Source organism: Neoarius graeffei, chromosome 1 (assembly GCF_027579695.1).
Source record: "Neoarius graeffei isolate fNeoGra1 chromosome 1, fNeoGra1.pri, whole genome shotgun sequence".
Taxonomy (NCBI): Eukaryota; Metazoa; Chordata; class Actinopteri; order Siluriformes; family Ariidae; genus Neoarius; species Neoarius graeffei.
In genome coordinates this window covers 106,802,851-106,824,817 of record NC_083569.1, presented here as the reverse complement: position 1 = coordinate 106,824,817, position 21,967 = coordinate 106,802,851, and the positions used below count along the sequence as shown (strand labels likewise).

General features: G+C 41.2%; 1 protein-coding gene across 1 annotated transcript in view; it reads left to right on the top strand.

Annotated features, from left to right (window-relative positions):
- Window positions 1–21,967, top strand: part of LOC132885839 (phosphatase and actin regulator 1) — a 130,077-nt gene that overhangs the window by 44,790 nt on the left and 63,320 nt on the right. Inside the window, exon 3 of the mRNA XM_060920359.1 lies at window positions 7,033–7,113. Within this exon, the coding sequence (XP_060776342.1) occupies window positions 7,033–7,113 (81 nt within the window). The remainder of the gene's footprint in view (window positions 1–7,032; window positions 7,114–21,967) is intronic.

Here is a 21,967-nt window from a genome sequence, read left to right as displayed (position 1 = left end):
TGAGATGTTGTGCAGCTATGGAGTTTTGCACGGGCAGCTGAAGTAGTTTTCTGATGGTGGTAGGAAAAAAAACTGGGAAAAGAAATCCAGTCATCCAAACAGCGTAAAAGCATGACGGACACGATCGGAATCAGCAGTGATTAATCAACAATTTGTCATCTTCAGAAGTGGCTTGGTGCCGTGAGCGTCTATCAACCCTGACTGTCCAGAGAAAAGAAAGAGAAAAAAGTGTGATTTTTTTTTTTTTTTAATTCCTGTTTGCAGCTGGTGGAGGATGAACATGTATTTACTTGAGATGCCCTCAAGTGCTTAGTTTATTTTGACAACTTAAAATAGTTTCAGTCTGTATTCTGACAAAACGTATTTTGGTAATGTGTTTGCGAGTCTGTTTTATGTGACGTTTACGCTTATAAAGTGTGTCACGTCAAAAAGATTGGACTTGAAGTAAACACTTTTTATTTCTTTGCTGCTTTCTTTGGAGATTTGAATCAATCCCAGGTCTTATTAATAATAAAATATATACACTACCGGTCAAAAGTTTTAGAACACCCCAAATTTTCCAGTTTTTTATTGGAAACTATTCAGTTTAATGTCTCATTGCACTCTGAAATGAAAGCATAGTACAACCCCAATTCCAAAAAAGTTGGGACAAAGTACAAATTGTAAATAAAAACGGAATGCAATAATTTACAAATCTCAAAAACTGATACTGTATTCACAATAGAACATAGACAACATATCAAATGTCGAAAGTGAGACATTTTGAAATTTCATGCCAAATACTGGCTCATTTGAAATTTCATGACAGCAACACATCTCAAAAAAGTTGGGACAGGGGCAATAAGAGGCTGGAAAAGTTAAAGGTACAAAAAAGGAACAGCTGGAGGACCAAATTGCAACTCATTAGGTCAATTGGCAATAGGTCATTAACATGACTGGGTATAAAAAGAGCATCTTGGAGTGGCAGCGGCTCTCAGAAGTAAAGCTGGGAAGAGGATCACCAATCCCCCTAATTCTGCGCCGACAAATAGTGGAGCAATATCAGAAAGGAGTTCGACAATGTAAAATTGGAAAGAGTTTGAACATATCATCATCTACAGTGCATAATATCATCAAAAGATTCAGAGAATCTGGAAGAATCTCTGTGCGTAAGGGTCAAGGCCGGAAAACCATACTGGGTGCCCGTGATCTTCGGGCCCTTAGACGGCACTGCATCACATACAGGCATGCTTCTGTATTGGAAATCACAAAATGGGCTCAGGAATATTTCCAGAGAACATTATCTGTGAACACAATTCACCGTGCCATCCGCCGTTGCCAGCTAAAACTCTATAGTTCAAAGAAGAAGCCGTATCTAAACATGATCCAGAAGCGCAGACGTCTTCTCTGGGCCAAGGCTCATTTAAAATGGACTGTGGCAAAGTGGAAAACTGTTCTGTGGTCAGACGAATCAAAATTTAAAGTTCTTTATGGAAATCAGGGACACCATGTCATTCGGACTAAAGAGGAGAAGGACGACCCAAGTTGTTATCAGCGCTCAGTTCAGAAGCCTGCATCTCTGATGGTATGGGGTTGCATTAGTGCGTGTGGCATGGGCAGCTTACACATCTGGAAAGACACCATCAATGCTGAAAGGTATATCCAGGTTCTAGAGCAACATATGCTCCCATCCAGACGACGTCTCTTTCAGGGAAGGCCTTGCATTTTCCAACATGACATTGCCAAACCACATACTGCATCAATTACAGCATCATGGCTGCGTAGAAGAAGGGTCCGGGTACTGAACTGGCCAGCCTGCAGTCCAGATCTTTCACCCATAGAAAACATTTGGCGCATCATAAAACGGAAGATACGACAAAAAAGACCTAAGACAGTTGAGCAACTAGAATCCTGCATTAGACAAGAATGGGTTAACATTCCTATCCCTAAACTTGAGCAACTTGTCTCCTCAGTCCCCAGACGTTTACAGACTGTTGTAAAGAGAAAAGGGGATGTCTCACAGTGGGAAACATGGCCTTGTCCCAACTTTTTTGAGATGTGTTGTTGTCATGAAATTTAAAATCACCTAATTTTTCTCTTTAAATGATACATTTTCTCAGTTTAAACATTTATTCTGAATAAAATATGTCATTTTGAAACTTCCACATCATTGCATTCTGTTTTTATTTACAATTTGTACTTTGTCCCAACTTTTTTGGAATCGGGGTTGTACAAATAAGCAATTGGAGTTAAAAAAAGAAATCATGGAATCAATTTATAGACCAAAATGTATTCTAAACTTTTGACTCATCAAAGTAGCCACCTTTGGCAGATATAACAGCTGAACACACTCGTGGCATTCTTTCTACAATAGAAATCAAATATGCTTCAGAAAGTTCTTCCCAGATCTGTTGCAGAAGTTCCCATAAATGTATGGCACTTGTAGGTTGCTTTGCTTTCACTCTTCTGTCCAGTTCATCCCAAACCAGCTTGATGGGGTTTAAGTCTGGAGACTGTGCTGGTCACTCCATGTTCTCAAGCTTACCATCTTGTTCTTTTTTTCCTGAGGTAGTTCTGACTTGTGTTTTGGGTCATTATCTTGTTGTAGGATGAACCCCTGACCAACTAGGCGCATACCAGAGGGTATTGCATGCCTGTGGTAGCCATTTTGGTTCAGGGTGCCTCTCACTCTGTATAAGTCACCGACCCTGGATCCAGCAAAACAGCCCCAGACCATCACACTTCCTTCTCCATGTTTGACAGTTGATGTCACACACTATGGAACCATCCTTTCGCCTACTCGACGGCGTACCAAGATCCTGTGTGATGAACCGAAGATTTCAAATTTTGATTCATCAGTCCATAATACCTTCTTCCAGTCTTCAGTAGTCCAATGGCGGTGTTTCATGGCCCAGGCAAGCCTCTTTGTCTTATTCTGACGTCTTAGCAATGGCTTTCTTGCTGCAACTCGTCGTGTCAAACCTGCAGCTCGAAGTCTTCTCTTCACAGTTGAAACTGAGACTTGCTTACTACGACCACAATGAAGCTGTGCTTGAAGCTGTTGTCCTGTGGCTTTGGGTCTGCCAGACCTCTTCCTGTCAGAGTTTCGTCCAGTTTCTGAGTGCCTTTTGATGGTGAAGAAAACTGTACTCACTGATACCTTGACTTTCTTGGCAATTCTCTGTAGGAAATACCTCCATTTTTAAGCGTTATGATGGTCTGTCTCTCTTCCATTGTTAATTCCCTTTTTCTCGCCATTTTTGTAGCAACACACAACTTTCTGCAGTACAATACTGTTCAACTGATGCTCACGAGGGTATGGTACCACAGTGTGTTCCAACACTGCTTTTATGCAGACAGAGAGGGTTGTAAGCAATCAAGAAAAGTTGGAACACCAGTAGGAATTAGTAGCACCAGCTTTCAAGGCTTGATCAACCTTCATTGCTGCAGAACAGCTTTAAATTGTTCACCCATTGCGTGTTCCCTGAAAGAGGCCTTTTTGTATAATTCTGAAATGTACATTATTTTTTCAGTTTTGGGTAACCTTGCCTTCTTTTATTTATTTATTTATTTATTTATTTAACCTCTGACAGTTCAGCACCTACCTTTGTACCATTTCAAGCTATTCATTGGAGTTGAACAACTTGAACTGCAATAAATAACTGGAAAAAATTGGGGTGTTCTAAAACTTTTGACCGGGCGTGTATTTGCACTCACACTCACCGGCCACTTTATTAGGAGCATCCATCCATCCACTTGCTATTTGATGCAGTAGTTCTCTAATCAGTCGATCCCTCTATGCATCAAATCCTGCAGATACGAATCAAGAGTTTTAGTTAATGTTCACGATGTTCAAATATCCGAATGGGAAAAATTGTGATCTCAGAGTGTGACTTTCTTTCTTTCACTGTGGCATGAAAGTGTGTTGGTTTGAGCCAGATGGAGCAGGAGGGTTTGAGTATTTCAGAAATGGCTGATCTCGTCCTGGGGTTTGTTTTCACACACAAACAACAGTTTCTAGAGTTTACACAGAATGGTGCGAAAAACAAAAAGCATCATCGAGTGAGTGAGTGACAGTTCTGTGGGTGGAAACAAATGGTCAGAGGAAAATGGACAGATTGTTTGAGCTTTTTTTTTTTTGCCAGGAAGGAAGGATATAGTAAACCATATATAATCACTCTTTACAACTGTGGTGTGCAGAAAAGCATCTCAGCATGCAACAGAAAAAAGAACAACCCACCGGGTTCCAGTCCTGCCAGCCGGCAAGCGATCCACAATCGCAGCTTAATCATTGATATGATGAAGTTTTCTGTAAAGAGATGTTTATTTAACACTTGGAGAAGATATGTCCAGTGTCCGAGGTAAACCTGTAACTTGTTTATCTTGTGTTTTCAGGATAAGTGTTTATGGGCCATTCTCAGAAAATGTGACAATTTCAGTTTTAAACACGAAGGTTTGTTTTTTTCTCTGAAACCATTAATCCTGGTCCTCTATTATACATTTATTTTAAGAAAGAATTTAACAGAGCAGTAAGAAAAATAAAATAAAATAAAATATTGAGACAACTTGTCTGCATTTGCAAGAATTTTATTTCACCAAAATGTCATTACAGCCCAGTGTCTAAATGAGGATTAGTGAAATTTGAATGAAAATAATTCCTTTGTTTTTAATTTTATTTTCACTTTTCATTCTGAAATATTACCTCTATACCTTTACTTTTTATTGTGGAAAATATCATGATCTTTGCTTTAACAGTTTTTTGTGTATAGCCTAAAATATATGCTCAAGAATGTGTACTTTCGTTACGTCTTTACTGTTACCCAATGGTAAAATCATGCTGTAACTCAGGGCTTTGACAATAGAGGGCGGTGCATCTACATGAGGAAGGACCAGGAGGTTGAGCAGCCATTCTGGGAGAAAAAAAAAATCACGGGTGCATGAATGTTGGAATCCAAGATACTGATCAGGCAAACATGAAATTTCAAGATGTCAGGGAAATTAACCATCTTTGCCGTTACCCTTAAATGATAAAGATGATGATGCTGCATGTTGAAAAAGTTTAGTTAGCCAAGTAGCAAGTTAGGATGGGATAATAAATGTAAAATTTGTTTATCTTTTTTTCTGCACTCAGTGACCAAAAATGCCATGAGATGTCTTTACCGTTACCCAGTGTTGTCTTTACCATTACTCTATCGGGTAACGGTAAAGACAACAACTGGGCGTTATTTTTTCATAACAATTATATCTCTTGCTTTGGGAATTCATGAAATATTCTTTTTTTTGTCTTTTAAATATATTTACAGGGATTGTAACTACAACCCCAATTCCAAAAAAGTTGGGATGCTGTGTAAACTGTACATAAAAACAGAATGTGAAGATTTGTAAATCATGGAAACCCTATATTTCATTGAAAATAGTACAAGAACAACATATCAAATGTTGAAACTGAGAAATTTTATTGGTTTTGAAAAATATATGCTCATTTTGAATTTGATGTCAGCAAAATGTTTCAGAAAAGCTGGGCCAGGGGCAACAGATGACTGAAAAAGTTGTGTAATGCTAAAAAAAAACTAATTTGGTTAATTGGCAACAGGTCAGTAACATGATTGGGTATTAAAAAGAGCATCCCAGAGAGGCGGAGTCTCTCAGAAGTAAAGACGGGGAGGGGTTCACCACTCTGTGAAGGACTGCATGGGCAAACAGTGCAACAATTTTAAGAATAACGTTCCTCAATGTAAAATTGCAAAGAATTTGGGGATCACATCATCTCTGGTCCATAATATCATTAAAGGATTCAGAGAATCTGGAGAAATCTCTGTATGCAAGAGACAAGGCTGAAAACTGACATTGGATGTCTGTGATCTTCAGGCCCTCAGGCGACACTGCATTAAAAGCAGACACATGTCTGTAGTGGAAATCACTGTATGGGCTCAGGAACACTTCAGAAAACCATCGTCTGTGAAAACAGTTCATTACTGCGTCCAGTTAAAACCAGATATAAACAATATCCAGAAACACCGCCACCTTCTCTGGGCCCGAGCTCTTTTACGATGGACTGAGGCGAAGTGGAAAATTGTCCCGAGGTCTGACGAATCAAAAGTAGAAATTATTTTTAGAAATCATGGACACCACGTCCTCCAGGCTAAAGAGGAGAGGGACCATCCGGCTTGTTATCAGTGCACAGTTCAAAAGCTAGCATCTGTGATGGTATGAGGGTGCATTAGTGCACATGACATGGGGAGCTTGTACATCTGGAAAGGCATCATTAATGCTGAACGATATATACACGTTTCAGAGCAATATGCTGCCATCCAGACAAAATCTTTTTCAGGGAAGGCCTTCCTTCTTTCAGCAAGACAATGCCAAACCGCTTTCTGCACATATTAAAACTGCATGGTTACATAGTAAAAGAGTCCGGGTGCTAAACTGGCCTGCCTGCAGTCCAGACGTGTCTCCCATTTAAAACATTTCGTGTATTATGAAGTGCAAAATAAGACAAAGGAGACCCCGAACTGCTGAGCAACTGAAATTGTACATCAGGCAGGAATGGGACAACATTTCTCTTTCAAAACTACAGCAAATGGTCTCCTCAGTTCCCAAACATTTACCGGGTGTTGTTAAAAGTAGATGTGATGCAACACAGTGGTAAATATGCCCCGTCCCAACTTTTTTGAAATGTGTTGCTGACATCAAATTCAAAATGAGCATAAATATTTCAAAAAACAATGAAATTTCTCAGTTTCAACATGTGAAATGTTGTCTTTGTACTATGTTCAATGAAAAATAGGGTTTCCATGTTTTGCAGATTATCGCATTCTGACTTTATCTACAGTTTACACAGCGTCCCAACTTTTTTGGGATTGGGGTTGTAAAATTAGTGCATACAAAAATATTTAAAATGTCTTTACCGTTACTCATCACATTTTCTAAGAATGGACCTGTTACGCTTTGTGGTTTCTCTGGAGCATAATAAGCTGGGTGTGGGTTGTTGTTTTTTCTTTCTTTCTTTTTGGCAATATTTATTACATGTATATATGAATTGTGCATCCTCAGCTCTGGAAAGGGAGATGTCAGCGAGACAGAGTCGGGAGGAACTGATCAAGCGTGGAGTGTTGAAGGAGATCTTCGAGAAAGGTGAGCATGTTGAGAGATATATCGTAATAACGTTCCAGATTGAATGGCAAGACTTCGTTATATTGCAGATTCTGGATCTGTCTTTAGGGCTGTATGAGGTGTGTGCATGTGTACTTATTTCAGATAGAGTTAAAGACAGCGCCAAGCAGAAAATTGAAGACCTTTTTCATCCATGCAGTCGTGTGGCATATTTCTGGGTGAAACACACTTTTGTGAAGAAATCATGTAATGTAGGACTTTAGCTCTGTCTAGACAGGGTTAGATTGAAATGCAGTCGTGGGGTAATCAACTATATTTCCATCCAGGTCTCCCTGTCGGTGTTTTTCTCCGTCCTTCGTGAAATCCAGACTGTGATGATGTCTGTGATTTTTCTATTCAGCCGTCACTTCACGTTTGGGGGGAAAAAAGATGTTTGACTGATTTGACTTTGCCTTGCTGTATTTAGTCTTGTAGCAAATAAATAACTTCTATCCATATTCACTGGATGCGAGCAATTGCACTCTCTGATTGGCTACTCTACTACTAGGATATCAGTTCATATAGTAGAGAAAAACTAAATGGTGGAGCATGTTGCTGAACCAACTGAGGATGAAATAAAAACTCTATTCGAAAACAAAACCCCAAAAAATACAAAAAAAAGCAACAAAATATGGAATGAAAGTATTTTTATGATAAGAACATATCTTTTTTTTCAATAATAATTATTATTATCACATTTTTCATAAATTGGTCCTGTCATTTCGTCAGTTTGTTTGCATTCTAAGCGTAAATGATTTTGTCAGACGTTTTGGAAAAGTTTTTATTTATCGACTTTGCAAAACATAAAAATAAAAATGCTCCGTTTCTCAAAATCCACTGAATGTGGATAGAATAAAACAGTTATTCCACACAATCTCGTCGTACGTGGATTACAGACAACTCGGTGCTACGCGCTTCATCGGCTCTCAGCTCGTATCAGCTGTACGACTCGATTTTGTGGAATGACTGTTATATGTCAGCCAGAGCTGTCACTCATTAATTATTCATGCTCTGGGTGGAGCTGTCCAGAGGTGGGCAAAGTACTCAACTTCATTACTTAAGTCAAAGTACAGATCCCGCTGATCAAATGTTACTCCGCTACAAGTGAAAGTTGTCCAGTAAAATTTTTACTTAAGAGCAATTCCAGCGTTATGGACGTGACACTTGAACTCAAAATGGCAACAAATGACCCAGTGCATGTTTTATTGTCTCCCAGTATTTAAACAGGTGTTGCATATTTTAAAGCTGTACCATACTGGAGAAGCGATAGAACAAGAACAATTCCCATAGTACATCTAGGGCATGCCAGAAAACGCCAATAAAAGATGCGTTATGGATGTGACAGAAAAAGTATCACTTTTCTTGGGTGACTGTATGTTTTTATCAAACTCTGTGAAATTGTAAACCTAATGTCAAAATGGAAATATCCATTTGATAGAGGGGTCCAAGGTGAATATTAAAAAATCTTTGTTTAAAATATTTTGTATTTCATGCAGAGTTTCGGAAGGAAAAGTCAGCGTTATGGATGTGACGAAATTCCGTTATGGACGTGACGCGTCTGAAATAGACATGGCATATGTTTAGAAAATCAGCAATTTAACCACCATAACCCTTTGAAAAACTCTCTAAATATCAGCTAAAACTATCAAAGTTCTTAAATAATATTTAGGATGGCTATTGTTTTGCTGTTTTGTGGATTTTAGCATACATTTCTGTGGCTTGTGGCAATAATATAGAATTGTACATGATCAAAGTTGATTTTAGCTTGGGTTTTACATTATAAGAAAGAAAGACTGACATATTAAGGTGAAGGGAACAATTCTTGTGACAAATTGGTTCAACTTATTCACATCTGTAAAATACAGGCCTAGGCGATATCTCCCGGAGTGGTTTTGATGTATTACATGTTGCTTTATTTTTGCATGGTGAGGTTGACATTTACATGGAATTGCCCTTAAGTTAAAGTACTGAAGTACTTGCTTTTAAAAATACTCAAGTATTAAAAGTAAATTTTCTGTCAACGCATCGTTGTATTATTGCCACAACGCTTACAAAACCTAACGCCTCTGAAATGACCGACTGGATTTACGAAATGAACGCATGCTGTGCCATCATGGTGGTTTAACGTTAAGCTAGCTAGTCAGTGAAGCTCCACCTGACATGCTAGCAAACTCTTTTCAAACTCGAAATCATATCGGGTAGCTAACGCTACTAGAAAAGAAAGATTTCTACATTCTGTTTATTTGGCAAGATTATGCTAAAACATATTTCTGAAAGGACTTCAGATAAGTTAATGTTATTCATCTTGGCGTAACTCCATTTTTACATGCTAAATAATAGTGTCCAAGTTAACTAGCTATGTGTAAACGTTAGCCGTGGACAAGGCTACGGCAACTTGGCGGGTAAATCCATAGAAAGTCATTTGACTAACCAGACCGCATAGCTACGTTTGCAACGTTATCGCTAGCTCTAAAAGCACAGACAACTTCACTGCAAGCTTTCTCTTGGAATAAAACATTTATATACCGCAATACGATTCCGCAGGTTGGACGGCGAGTTTTTGTCGGCCGTGATGTGGATCGTTTTAAGGAAACAAAGCAAACATTTAAAATGAAATGAATCTTTATTCCTTTCAGAAAACTGAAACATGGGTTCTGGCTATAGAGCCATGAGTGCGTGCATTCCACAGAAGAACCGCTTCCTTCCATTCTGCCGTTAACTGATCGTGTTCAAATAACGCTGTGGAGAAATCATTGATCTTGATTTTATGCAGTCTATGGACGTGACGTGACCCTGCGAAAAAAACAATCACGTTTTAGAAAAGAAAAGAAAAAAATCTCCACTTTCAAAGCCGCTTCATAGTAACGAGGACCGTGATCGAGAGTGAAGAGTACGATATTTTCCTTTCAAATGTAGTGAAGTTAAAGTCATAAGTGTCCAGCCCAGGAAGCTGTGTTTGTTATGCACAGATGCTCACAGCTGTGTTTATACTCCCCATGTGGCTCCGTCAGAGGTTTAGCGTGGTATATTATAAAGCTTTGCTGTCCGTCATCCTGATATGTCATTCGTGCACAGTGTGCTGTTTACTAAGTTTGTTTAGTTTGTGTTCGGTGCACTAGTTGAACCGTGGTTTAGTACAGTGCTTAATTTGTGAAGTGGGAGGTCCCGGAACGCAGGAGGTGGGTGGGTCCGGCGACTCAAAAAAAAAAAAAAGGCGGGGGGTGGTTTACTATAACTTTACGCACACACGCCTATTGTGTGTGTAAAAAAAATAATAATAATATCAGACATTATGAACTTAGAAAACGCTTTAGTGACGAACAGTTACAGACAGTAATATGTCGTGATATGTTATAAAATATTATTTTTATTAGGCTATATATTAAATTTATCTTCTAAAATAACAGACTGTACTCATATCACAACCGGTTTATTTCACCATTGGAGATCAGATCACACAAGACGTGCGTTACATGACTCATTTTAAGGATTTAAGTAGGGTATTTAAAAGCAGTGCCAGCGGGACTTCGTGGCTCAGGTGGATAAGGCGCCATACCATAAATCTGGGGACCCGGGTTCGATTCCGACCTGCGGTCATTTTCCGAGCCCTCCCTGTTTTTCCCCTGCTCATTTCCTGTCTACACTGTCCTATGCAATGGAGCACTTGCATTTGACGTCACAGCCGATCCAGATTGTGACAGACGCCATCGTGTCGGTCAAACGCCATATTCCGCCTTCTACTTCTGGTTCTACTTCTGCTTTTACTTCTACCTTTTCTTCTGGAAAACCCTACTATATACAATTCTACTACAACGGCTGCGGCTACAAGCTCTCCCTACCTGTGCACGTTTTTTGTTTTTTGTGTGTATTTTTGCGTGTTGTTCGTCTGTACCGGACTTCAATATCCACTACAACCGTATAGACTTACTGGACATTGGTTTCCAGCAGAAAATGACGGTTTGTAGCGATTTCCATCGCATGCACAACATTCCGGACGAGAAAAAAAAAAAAAAATTCCGGACGAGATAGCGAGACCAGCGGGGTCTCTGTGGATTGTTATTGGAAGCAAAGCGAAGGAGGCGGCGCCGGGAGCCGAAGCAAAAGCGAGGCTACAGGCAGAGCCGGCCTGTTGACTAAGCTCAGAAAACAGCCACTCAAACCTCCACTGCCAAGCCGCTACCTCTCCAACGCCAGATCCATGTAAACAACACGGACGATTTGGAATTACCTTATTCTATTCTATAATCGGCTGGTCAGTGCTATACTCAATACTTAAGTGACTTACTCATCCAATGAGGATTATTTTCTTGTTTACAAGATGCCACATCTGAGTCGCTGACAAATCCTGAATTTCTGTAAAGATAACTGTCCAGAGATTTATAAGCACGCAGTGCTTCACCACTGAACAGCGAGGGAAAGTTGATGAGGTAATCATACACGTCCGGGTATTCCGCTGGCAGTTCAAAATCCGGTCGTGAAAACTCCGTCCGGAAAGCCATAAGGGTCACAAATCTGTAGATTGTTTATTTTAGACATATATCTAGTTATCTGTTCATTAGAAAAATGAGCCGTGTAGTCCGTCGGTTGAAATTGATCCATTCTGTACACGAGTGCAGCAGTATTCAGCGGTGTTTTTGACCGACAAGATGGGGGTTGTGTACTTTCCGGTCACGTGACTGCAAGATCTCTATAAAGGTGGAAAAAGCCCAAAAAAGAGAACAATTTAAAAGCAGTGCCAGCAAACATAAGTGCAATCAATTCAAGTAATAGTTAAGGCAAGTTTATTTGTATAGCGCATTTCATACACACAGGCAATTCAATGTGCTTCACAAAAAATAAAAGCATAAGAACAGTAACAAAGAATTAAAGTAAAAGTAGATCATTAAAATCCAAGATTAAAAAGAAATTAAAATAAAGAAAGTAAAATCATTAAAATCAAAATTAAAAGAAATTATATTAAAGGAAATTAATTACACTTTAGGTAAAAGTTAATCAAGTGAAAGCATCTGAAAACAGCTTTGTCTTGAGCCTGGATTTAAAACTAACAACAGTAGGAGCATTTTTGATATCATCTGGAAGTTGGTTCCAAAGCTTAGCAGCATAGCAACTAAAGGCTGCTTCACCACACTTCGTTTTGACAGCTGGTATCACTAGCAAGTTTTTCTCTTGTGATCTTAGAGACCTAGTTGGTGCATATAATTGAAACATATCCAGTAGGTAGCTGGGTCCCATCCCATTTAATGTTTTAAATAGAAGAAGTAGTGCCTTAAAGGCCCAATCCCAATTCTAATTTCTACCCCTCCCCCTCCCCCTTCCCCTTGGCCCTTCCCCTTGAAACTGAGCTACAAGGGATAGGGCTTGAAATTCAACCCCTACGTATTGGGATAGCCCTTCAACGATCGCATACGTCATCGCGTACCTCCGTCAGCGTTTACGTTAGCAAAACGCGACCAAATGCGTCATTGGCTGCGACCAGCCGCTACAGTCAGAGCCAGAGATCTCTGCTGGCAGGGTGTGATTTGTTAACTAACACCACTGAATGGGATATCTTTGGCGCTTCGTGCACCACATCCGACAGAATGAGGTGTCAGAACACTCATGTAAACAATAAAAGCGAGAATAACAGAACAACACGTACGCAGTCAAGCAACCGAAAACAATACTCACTCCCAAAGCTTTTTAGCAGCAGCTTGGATTTCAGAAATCGCTGCTCATTCTCAGCTCGAAAGCGAATCAAGCGGCGTGTTTCCTCTGGATAACAACTTAAAACACGTAAATAATGGAGAAAATACATTTATGACAATCTTTCGCCGCGGGAACCGCTATCTTTCTGAAATCCGCATGGCATTGTGGGAAATCACTCAAACCCCTTCGTTCGGAGTCAGCTCCAGGAAAATCTCCGTTTGGAGGGGTACAGAAGCCCTACCCCTTCCCCTACCCCTCCGCGTTAACTGGGATTGGGATACCCCTACCCCTTCACGTGAACGCGCAAAATGGAGGGGAAGGGCCAAGGGGTTGGTCCAAGGGGTGAAATGGGATTCGGCCAAAGTCAATTCTATAGCTCACTGGGAGCCAGTGCAGAGACCTTAGGATTGGAGTGATATGGACTACCCTTTTTGTTCTTGTAAGAACCCTTGCTGCTGCATTTTGGATTAGTTGAAGCTCTTTGATGGTCTTTTTTGGAAGACCTGTGAAAAGGCTATTGCAGTAATCAACCCTACTGGAGATGTGAATAAGTTTTTCTAGATCATGTTTTGACATGAGACCCCTGAGTTTAGAAATGTTTTTTAGGTGATAGAATGCAGACTTTTTTACCACTTTCATATGACTGTTGAAGTTAAGTTCGCTGTCAATAAGGACACCAAGGTTTTTGACAGTATCCTTTGCTTTAAGCCCCTTAGTTTCAAGAACAGTGGCAATCCTAAGCCTTTCCTCCTTTTTGCCAAATATAATTGCTTCAGTTTTATCTGCGTTCAGCTGAAGAAAATTGTGAGACATCCATTTGTTAATTTGGTCAATGCATCTATGAAGAGACTCAAAAGGGGCATAGTCATTAGGTGACATAGCTAAGTAAAGCTGAGTGTCATCTGCATAGCTATGGAAGTTTATTGAGTTATTCTTAACAATTTGTCCAAGTGGGAGCATATAAAGGTTGAATAGTAATGGTCCCAGGATTGAGCCCTGGGGAACCCCACAGTTCAAGGACACGGGTGATGAACTGTGGCCTCCAATGGCCACATAAAAAAAAATCTTTGTTTTAGGTAAGATTTTAACCAGTTGATTACTACACCAGTAAATCCAACCCAATGCTCCAGTTGATGTAACAGTATGGAATGATCTACCGTGTCAAATGCAGCACTTAAGTCTAAAAGCACCAAGACTGATGTTTTACCAGCATCAGAATTAAGACGTAGGTCATTCATGACTTTAGTAAGAGCTGTTTTAGTGCTATGATTGGCACGAAAACCTGACTGAAACTTATCAAAACATCCGTTTAATGTCAGGAAGGCAGTTAATTGATTAAAAACAATTTTTTCAATTATTTTACCAACGAATGGCAAATTGGATATGGGCCTGTAGTTGTTGAGTACTGAGACATCTAGGTTATTCTTTTTCAGTAGGGGTTTTACAACCGCTTTTTTCAGAGATGAGGGAAACATGCCAGTTCGTAAGGAGGTGTTGATAATCTGAAGTACCTCGTCTGATATTAGGTGAAGAACAGATTTGAAAAAGACTGTAGGCAAAATGTCCAGTTCAGATGTGGAGGAGCTGAGACTTTGTACTGTTTTTCTCAGTCTCAACATCAAGTTAAGAAATAAAGGGTTTACAAAACAAGTTGGAGAATTCATTTTAAAAATTTTACTAAGCTTTCTTGTTTTTTTGCCATTTTTTCCACAGCGCAAGCTAACGGCTACAAAAAACCCGGTGTTCTACTGAGCGGAAGTATACACCCCATGTCCCTCCCTCTTCCCCTTTCGCATAGATTTTGTGGATGTCGTAGGAGAGAAATCAACAACAGATATCAAAATCAAAACCGAACACGAAACAAATTTTTATTTACTTATTTATTTAATTTATTGTTTGATTTTTTTCCCTTTGTGATGGTCACGGAGGTGATCTGATCCATTTAAATAGCTGCCGGAACACCGAATGAAATGAAAATAGCTGCCGGATCCGACGACGGAGGTTCCGGATCTTGTTCCGTCTCAAATTAAGCCCTGGTTTAGTACAAGACTTTGAGCGCAGAGGCTAATGGTGTACATTTATGCTGCTTTTCCACTACAAACGCGGCTGAGTCGGGCTGAGCCGTGCCGTGCTGAGTCGAGCTGAGTGGGGCTGTTGGAGTTGCATTTCGACTACAACCGCGCTGAACCGTGCTGGCTGGAAGTGGGTGGACACATTGGGTGGAGTTAGCGAAAGTGGGTGGACGTCACGTGATGTCGTTAAGCAGCGCAAACAGTGACATCAGTGATCTTTTAAGTGGTAGTCTCACGACCCGGATAGTAAACAATAAACATGGAGGACATGGAGTCGTTAGTGTTGCTGGTCTTGGTGCTGTGGCTTGTTGTCACCGACAACGCCAACAGATACTGGCAAGAGCGTATAGATGAGGCGAGGCGCATAAGGCTTCAGAAATTCTCGTAATTCGTAATTCTTCTCCTTCCGGGTTTACGGTGTTTACAGATCCCAGCGCGCTCGCGGGGCGTGTGTGGGCATGTGAGGACACTCCTTCTCACCAATCAGTGCACAGGGGAGTGTCTGCTCACGCCCCCAGCCTCACTCGGCTCGCTTTGGCTCACTTCAGCCCCACTCCAAAACCGTGCGAGTTTTAGGGGCTAAGCAGGGCTGAAGCAAGCTGAGTCGTGCTGGTTTTTGGTAGTCGAAACGCGAGCCGTGTCGGGCTGAAGTGAGCTGAAGTGAGCTGAAAAAGGGTAGTGGAAAAGGGCCATTAGTTGGTCCTTGGTTGAACGGAGTGAAGTGTGTAATGTTCAGAGCACAGTCTGCAAACGTCACTCTAAAAGAATTGTGTATTTGTTGGCAACCATGTTACGTTAAATTGTTTTTGTCTGTCTTTTGTTTTCCTGCTGCTCGGTGTATGGTATGCGGTCCTGCTATGTGTTTGTGTTTTCAGTGTGTTGCTGTATGCCTCTGAAACTTGGACGTTGAAGAAAGATGATGAGCGAAGACTGAAGGCATTCAAGGTGAAGTGGTTCCATTATGTGACGAACGGAGAGATCAGGCAGCGTGTGCACCTGGAAGATGATGTGATGATTATCAGGAGGAGGAAAGTTCAGCTGTTCGGGCACGTGTATAGAATGATGGATGACCAGTTCTTGAGGATAATCATGCTTGGTGTGGTTGAAAGAAGCAGCAGAAAGAGGCGGCCTAGACGGGCATGGAGTGAGGACAATCACAGAATGGACAGTTAGTTATGGCTGGGTTCTTGCCCCAACTGGTAATCACGTCATCAGTTTTTCTTTGGCTAATCAGACACAAGGTACACCACCAGTCTCGCTGGAGCAGTTGGATGTGAGGTGCCTTGCTCAAGGGCACTTGAGCCAGTCCTGCTGCTCCAGGGACTCGAACCAGCAACCTTTTGGTCCCAAAGCTGTTTCTCGGACCATTTGCCCATGGCTTCCCCCTATGGACAGACATGATCTGTCACCAAATGATTGCGACCACACAAGATGGAGAGCGGTGGAGGACAGTGGTAAATGTCAGAAAACGAAGCACCAGCTGTTTTTTTTCGAGCCCATGGACTACTGATCGATTGATTTGTATTGTGCTTGATGTCCGGTGTTCGATGCTATACTTGTGTTTATGAAGAATAAAATGCATTCGCACTCGTCAGAGACTCTCTTCTGCTATTCTCAATGCCAAGGGCTGCTACAGTGTTTGTAAATAATCCCACATTTTAAAAAAAAACCCAAAATAAATTAAGCATAAATCATATATTACAAATGTACATGTTAAAGATACACTTAACCACCGGACAACAAAATTTGTTTCAGATACGTTGCGTTGCACTTAGACTACGTTCAGACTGCACCCTGAAACGACCCATATCCGATTTTTTTGCCCATATGCGACCTGTATCCGATTTGTTATTGACAATCTGAACGACACAGATCCGATTTTTTCACATGCGACCCAGGCCGCTTGGATATGTGGTCCTAATTCCGATGCATATCCGTTATTTTCACATGCGACTGCAGTCTGACCGGACAGGTCGCATTCATGCGACCTACACGTCATCAACAAGAGACAAACGTCACTATTCTGCGTTGGCTAATCCCGCCTCTTTGGTGGAAAACAACAACATTTGTACAGTTTTCAGAATTTAAATAGACTTTTATAGAATTGATCAAGCTAATGGTGGATTTGGTAGGGACCTGGATGTTGATCTGTTAGCCTGATTAAATAAAACAGTTTCTATAACTGATTTATAACTTAAACCATCCTGTATTACAAGATTATAAGATTGTTCTGGAAATTTCCAGTAATTTGACACCTTCGGTCTCATTAGTCTGCTGCCCACATTAATCAGATTATTGTGTGAGTTCCGCCGCCGCCGCAAAAACCACATCGCCAGGTCTCGCCTCATCTCCATCGCAAACTGCACTGGTGTTTCTGCACCTTGAGCCAGCGCTGAGAGAAGTTGCAGAATTCAGCTGGCTGTAAACAATCTAAATAAATATTTATAAAAATGTAGAAAAAGTTTATTAATAGGGTGGCACGGTGGTGTAGTGGTTAGCGCTGTCGCCTCACAGCAAGAAGGTCCTGGGTTCGAGCCCCGTGGCCGGCGAGGGCCTTTCTGTGCGGAGTTTGCATGTTCTCCCCGTGTCCACGTGGGTTTCCTCCGGGTGCTCCGGTTTCCCCCACAGTCCAAAGACATGCAGGTTAGGTTAACTGGTGACTCTAAATTGAGCGTAGGTGTGAATGTGAGTGTGAATGGTTGTCTATGTGTCAGCCCTGTGATGACCTGGCGACTTGTCCAGGGTGTACCCCGCCTTTCGCCCGTAGTCAGCTGGGATAGGCTCCAGCTTGCCTGCGACCCTGCAGAAGGATAAAGCGGCTAGAGATAATGAGATGAGATGACTTTATTAATATGACGAAATAAATATGTGCAAATTATTAAGCCTGAATTAAGAGTTTGGTAATACAGCGGCCGTATCCCAAATGACTGCCTACTGAAGCTCGAGTGCACTATATAGAGTTTAAAAATCCATTACTTCCTAGTAACATGTAGTGCACTTATATAGAAATTAGAGAGACATTTAGGAGCCAACCCTCGTTACCAGGCTACACGTTTTCATTTCAGTTCAGAAACAAAAACACACACGAGAACTCACACTTTAACACTAACCAGATAATTAAACAAACAAACAAAAGAAATCATTAAACATGAAGAGTGCGCTTTTTTTTTGTTTACGTATTACGTAGATGTGCTTATTAAGTGTCAATTTGCGCATGCGGGACACTTTTGGGTCGTTTTCCGTTCATATTGGAGATCGCATACAAGTCTCATATAATTGGTAATGTGAACGGCCTAACAAAAAAATCGGATTTCACAACAAATCGGATATGGGTCGTTTCAGGTTGCAGTCTGAACATAGTGTTACGCTCAGGTTCCCTGTGGTGGTGGGACACGGATGTCGTTCGTATGTACGCCCGTAGTACGGTCGCAAAAGCCATAAAAAAATCAGGTTGACGCTTTAAGATATTCTCTTAAGTATGGAGCGCCACTATTAGTCCCCCTTCCCCAGATATTAAACGCTTCTTCCCAAGGTGCGAAACAAGAAACGGATGGGTTCGTATACCCTTTATGATGGTAGAAATCATAGACCTGTGGTTCACCTTAAACTGAAATAAGAGCCAGCATCTCTTCTCTTTCCTCTCTTCGCAACTCCAGCACCTCTTCATCTGCTTTGTAAATGGAACGTGATCACATGACCTGTTAGAAACTCGCTCCTCCTGAGGTCACTTTATTGCTTCCTGATAAATCCGAGCTTTTTATCACTGACGAGATGTAAAAAAAAAAAAAAATTATGTCTGACATCCCCCTGATAATCCAATCCAATCAGATTATTGGGTTTATTAGCACAGCTTGTTCTCATCTCATTATCTCTAGCCGCTTTATCCTTCTACAGGGTCGCAGGCAAGCTGGAGCCCATCCCAGCTGACTACGGGCGAAAGGCGGGGTACACCCTGGACAAGTCGCCAGGTCATCACAGGGCTGACACATAGACACAGACAACCATTCACACTCACATTCACACCTACGCTCAATTTAGAGTCACCAGTTAACCTAACCTGCATGTCTTTGGACTGTGGGGGAAACCGGAGCACCCGGAGGAAACCCACGCGGACACGGGGAGAACATGCAAACTCCGCACAGAAAGGCCCTCGCCGGCCACGGGGCTCGAACCCGGACCTTCTCGCTGTGAGGCGACAGCGCTAACCACTACACCACCGTGCCGCCCCAGCACAGCTTGTTTTGATTGTTAAAACGGGTCATTTATTGGCGTGAAGAAAAACTCTCCGAAGCGTCCACCGTACACGTCCCTGTGTTAGTTATCGAAACGAGCAGCAGATCTTGTGTACGGTGATGGATTTTGACACTTTGCGCTCATTCATAGATTCGCTGTGCCTGATTCGAAGTCTACTTGCTGACATGGCTGTGGGGAATTCTTTTTATTTTTACATTTAGAAGACCATTTGCAAATCTGTTTGTCTTTCGTCCTCGATAGGCTTTAATGTGTGTGAGCTGATTACTGTTTGGGTGCACTGGTGTGTGTTTTCAAGGCGTAAACGATACAGATTATAATTGATGTAGAAATGTTCGCTGCTTGATTAGATCTCATGCACACACGCACGTACATCGTGCCAAGCTTGGTTATGAGAATATATCCTGTTTTTTTTTTTTTTTTGAGCGCTAGTATTGGCATCAGTTAGTCTCGTGTCAAGTCATGAGTCATGTTGTAAGCCAATATATTAGAATAAAAAAAAAAAGGTTTTTTTTTTTCAAAAGGAAACTCCAGGATTGAAAGTATTGCTTTAAAGTAAGGTTTTAGTTTTGATTTGTGCAGCGTTCGCTTGAGCTCCAGCACTGCAGAATGTGGAATTGTGCTGCTCCAGAAGGAGCTTATGAGTACCTACAGGGTTACTACAGTGGTGCTTGAAAGTTTGTGAACCCTTTAGAATTTTCTATATTTCTGCATAAATATGACCTAAAACATCATCAGATTTTCACTCAAGTCCTAAAAGTAGATAAAGAGAACCCGATTAAACAAATGAAACAGAAATATTATACTTGGTCATTTATTTCTTGAGGAAAATGATCCAATATTACATATCTGTGAGTGGCAAAAGTATGTGAACCTCTAGGATTAGCAGTTAATTTGAAGGTGAAATTAGAGTCAGGTGTTTTCAATCAATGGGATGACAATCAGGTGTGAGTGGGCACCCGGGTTTATTTAAAGAACAGGGATCTATCAAAGTCCGATCTTCACAACACATGTTTGTGGAAGTGTATCATGGCACGAACGAAGGAGATTTCTGAGGACCTCAGAAAAAGCGTTGTTGATGCTCATCAGGCTGGAAAAGGTTACAAAACCATCTCTAAAGAGTTTGGACTCCACCAATCCACAGTCAGACAGATTGTGTACAAATGGAGGAAATTCAAGACCATTGTTACCCTCCCCAGGAGTGGTCAACCAACAAAGATCACTCCAAGAGCAAGATGTGTAATAGTCGGCGAGGTCACAAAGGACCCCAGGGTAACTTCTAAGCAACTGAAGGCCTCTCTCACACTGGCTAATGTTAATGTTCATGAGTCCACCATCAGGAGAACACTGAACAACAATGGTGTGCATGGCAGGGTTGCAAGGAGAAAGCCACTGCTCTCCAAAAAGAACATTACTGCTCGTCTGCAGTTTGCTAAAGATCATGTGGACAAGCCAGAAGGCTATTGGAAAAATGTTTTGTGGACGGATGAGACCAAAATAGAACGTTTTGGTTTCAAGGAGAAGAGTTATGTTTGGAGAAAGGAAAACACTCCATTCCAGCATAAGAACCTTATCCCATCTGTGAAACATGGTGGTGGTAGTATCATGGTTTGGGCCTGTTTTGCTGCATCTGGGCCAGGACGGCTTGCCATCATTGATGGAACAATGAATTCTGAATTATACCAGTGAATTCTAAAGGAAAATGTCAGGACATCTGTCCATGAACTGAATCTCAAGAGAAGGTGGGTCATGCAGCAAGACAACGACCCTAAGCACACAAGTCGTTCTACCAAAGAATGGTTAAAGAAGAATAATGTTTTGGAATGGCCAAGTCAAAGTCCTGACCTTAATCCAATCGAAATGTTGTGGAAGGACCTGAAGCGAGCAGTTCAGAGAAAATCTGATGATGTTTTAGGTCATATTTATGCAGAAATATAGAAAATTCTAAAGGGTTCACAAACTTTCAAGCACCACTGTATGTCGTTAAAGACTATGGGTATTTACATCCATCCATCCTTACATTCAAATACATCAGCCTTAATAATGAGTTCAGATGTCCGGTCATACTTTGTAATAACACTAGTACTGAAACTCTCTCTCTCTCTCAGACTCGAGGATGGCTGTAGTGAAGCAGGAAGTGAGGCTGGAGAACGGCTTGTGTGCGACACCCAACCCTTTAGAGAGCAGCCGAGCGACAGAACTACTATTGCAGGGACTGACAGACGGCCATGGGGCGGGTGAGTAGGAGGAGCTATGACAGGAAAACGAAGCTTATTCTGTGTTTATTTGTCAGGGACTATGTACAACAGACATCACACTCAAATATATGAGAAAAGATGTATTGCACCAGAATGTAGCATTTGGCTAATTTCCATCCGTAGTCCCTGCAACAGGTTGACGCAAGAACAACAGGCCTGCTAGGGCAGGTAGACACAAGCAAAATATTACACTCGGAAGGGTAGGTAAACATAACATGGCAGACACAAAAACAACAACTCGACACAACAACAATACAAAAAAATGCAAAAGAAAAGGTAGATAATATCACATAATACCCATGACCCTATTCCCATACCCCCATTAGCCAAACTCCCACCTACAGGATGCGAGAGGCAGCAAATAAATTTAGCAGCAGCTAAAACATCCAAACAGTACTCTAAACACTAACGTGTTTCTAGTCGTAGAAACAAACAAAGCTGTCGGAATCTTCAGTGCCTCGATTCACAGCAACTTTTAGAAAAACTAGAGTTAGAATCCCTACCAAGTGCGATCAAAAAGTCCCAGGACTGTCCCTGTTGCAAACGGAAGGAGTGCCAGACGGTCAGACG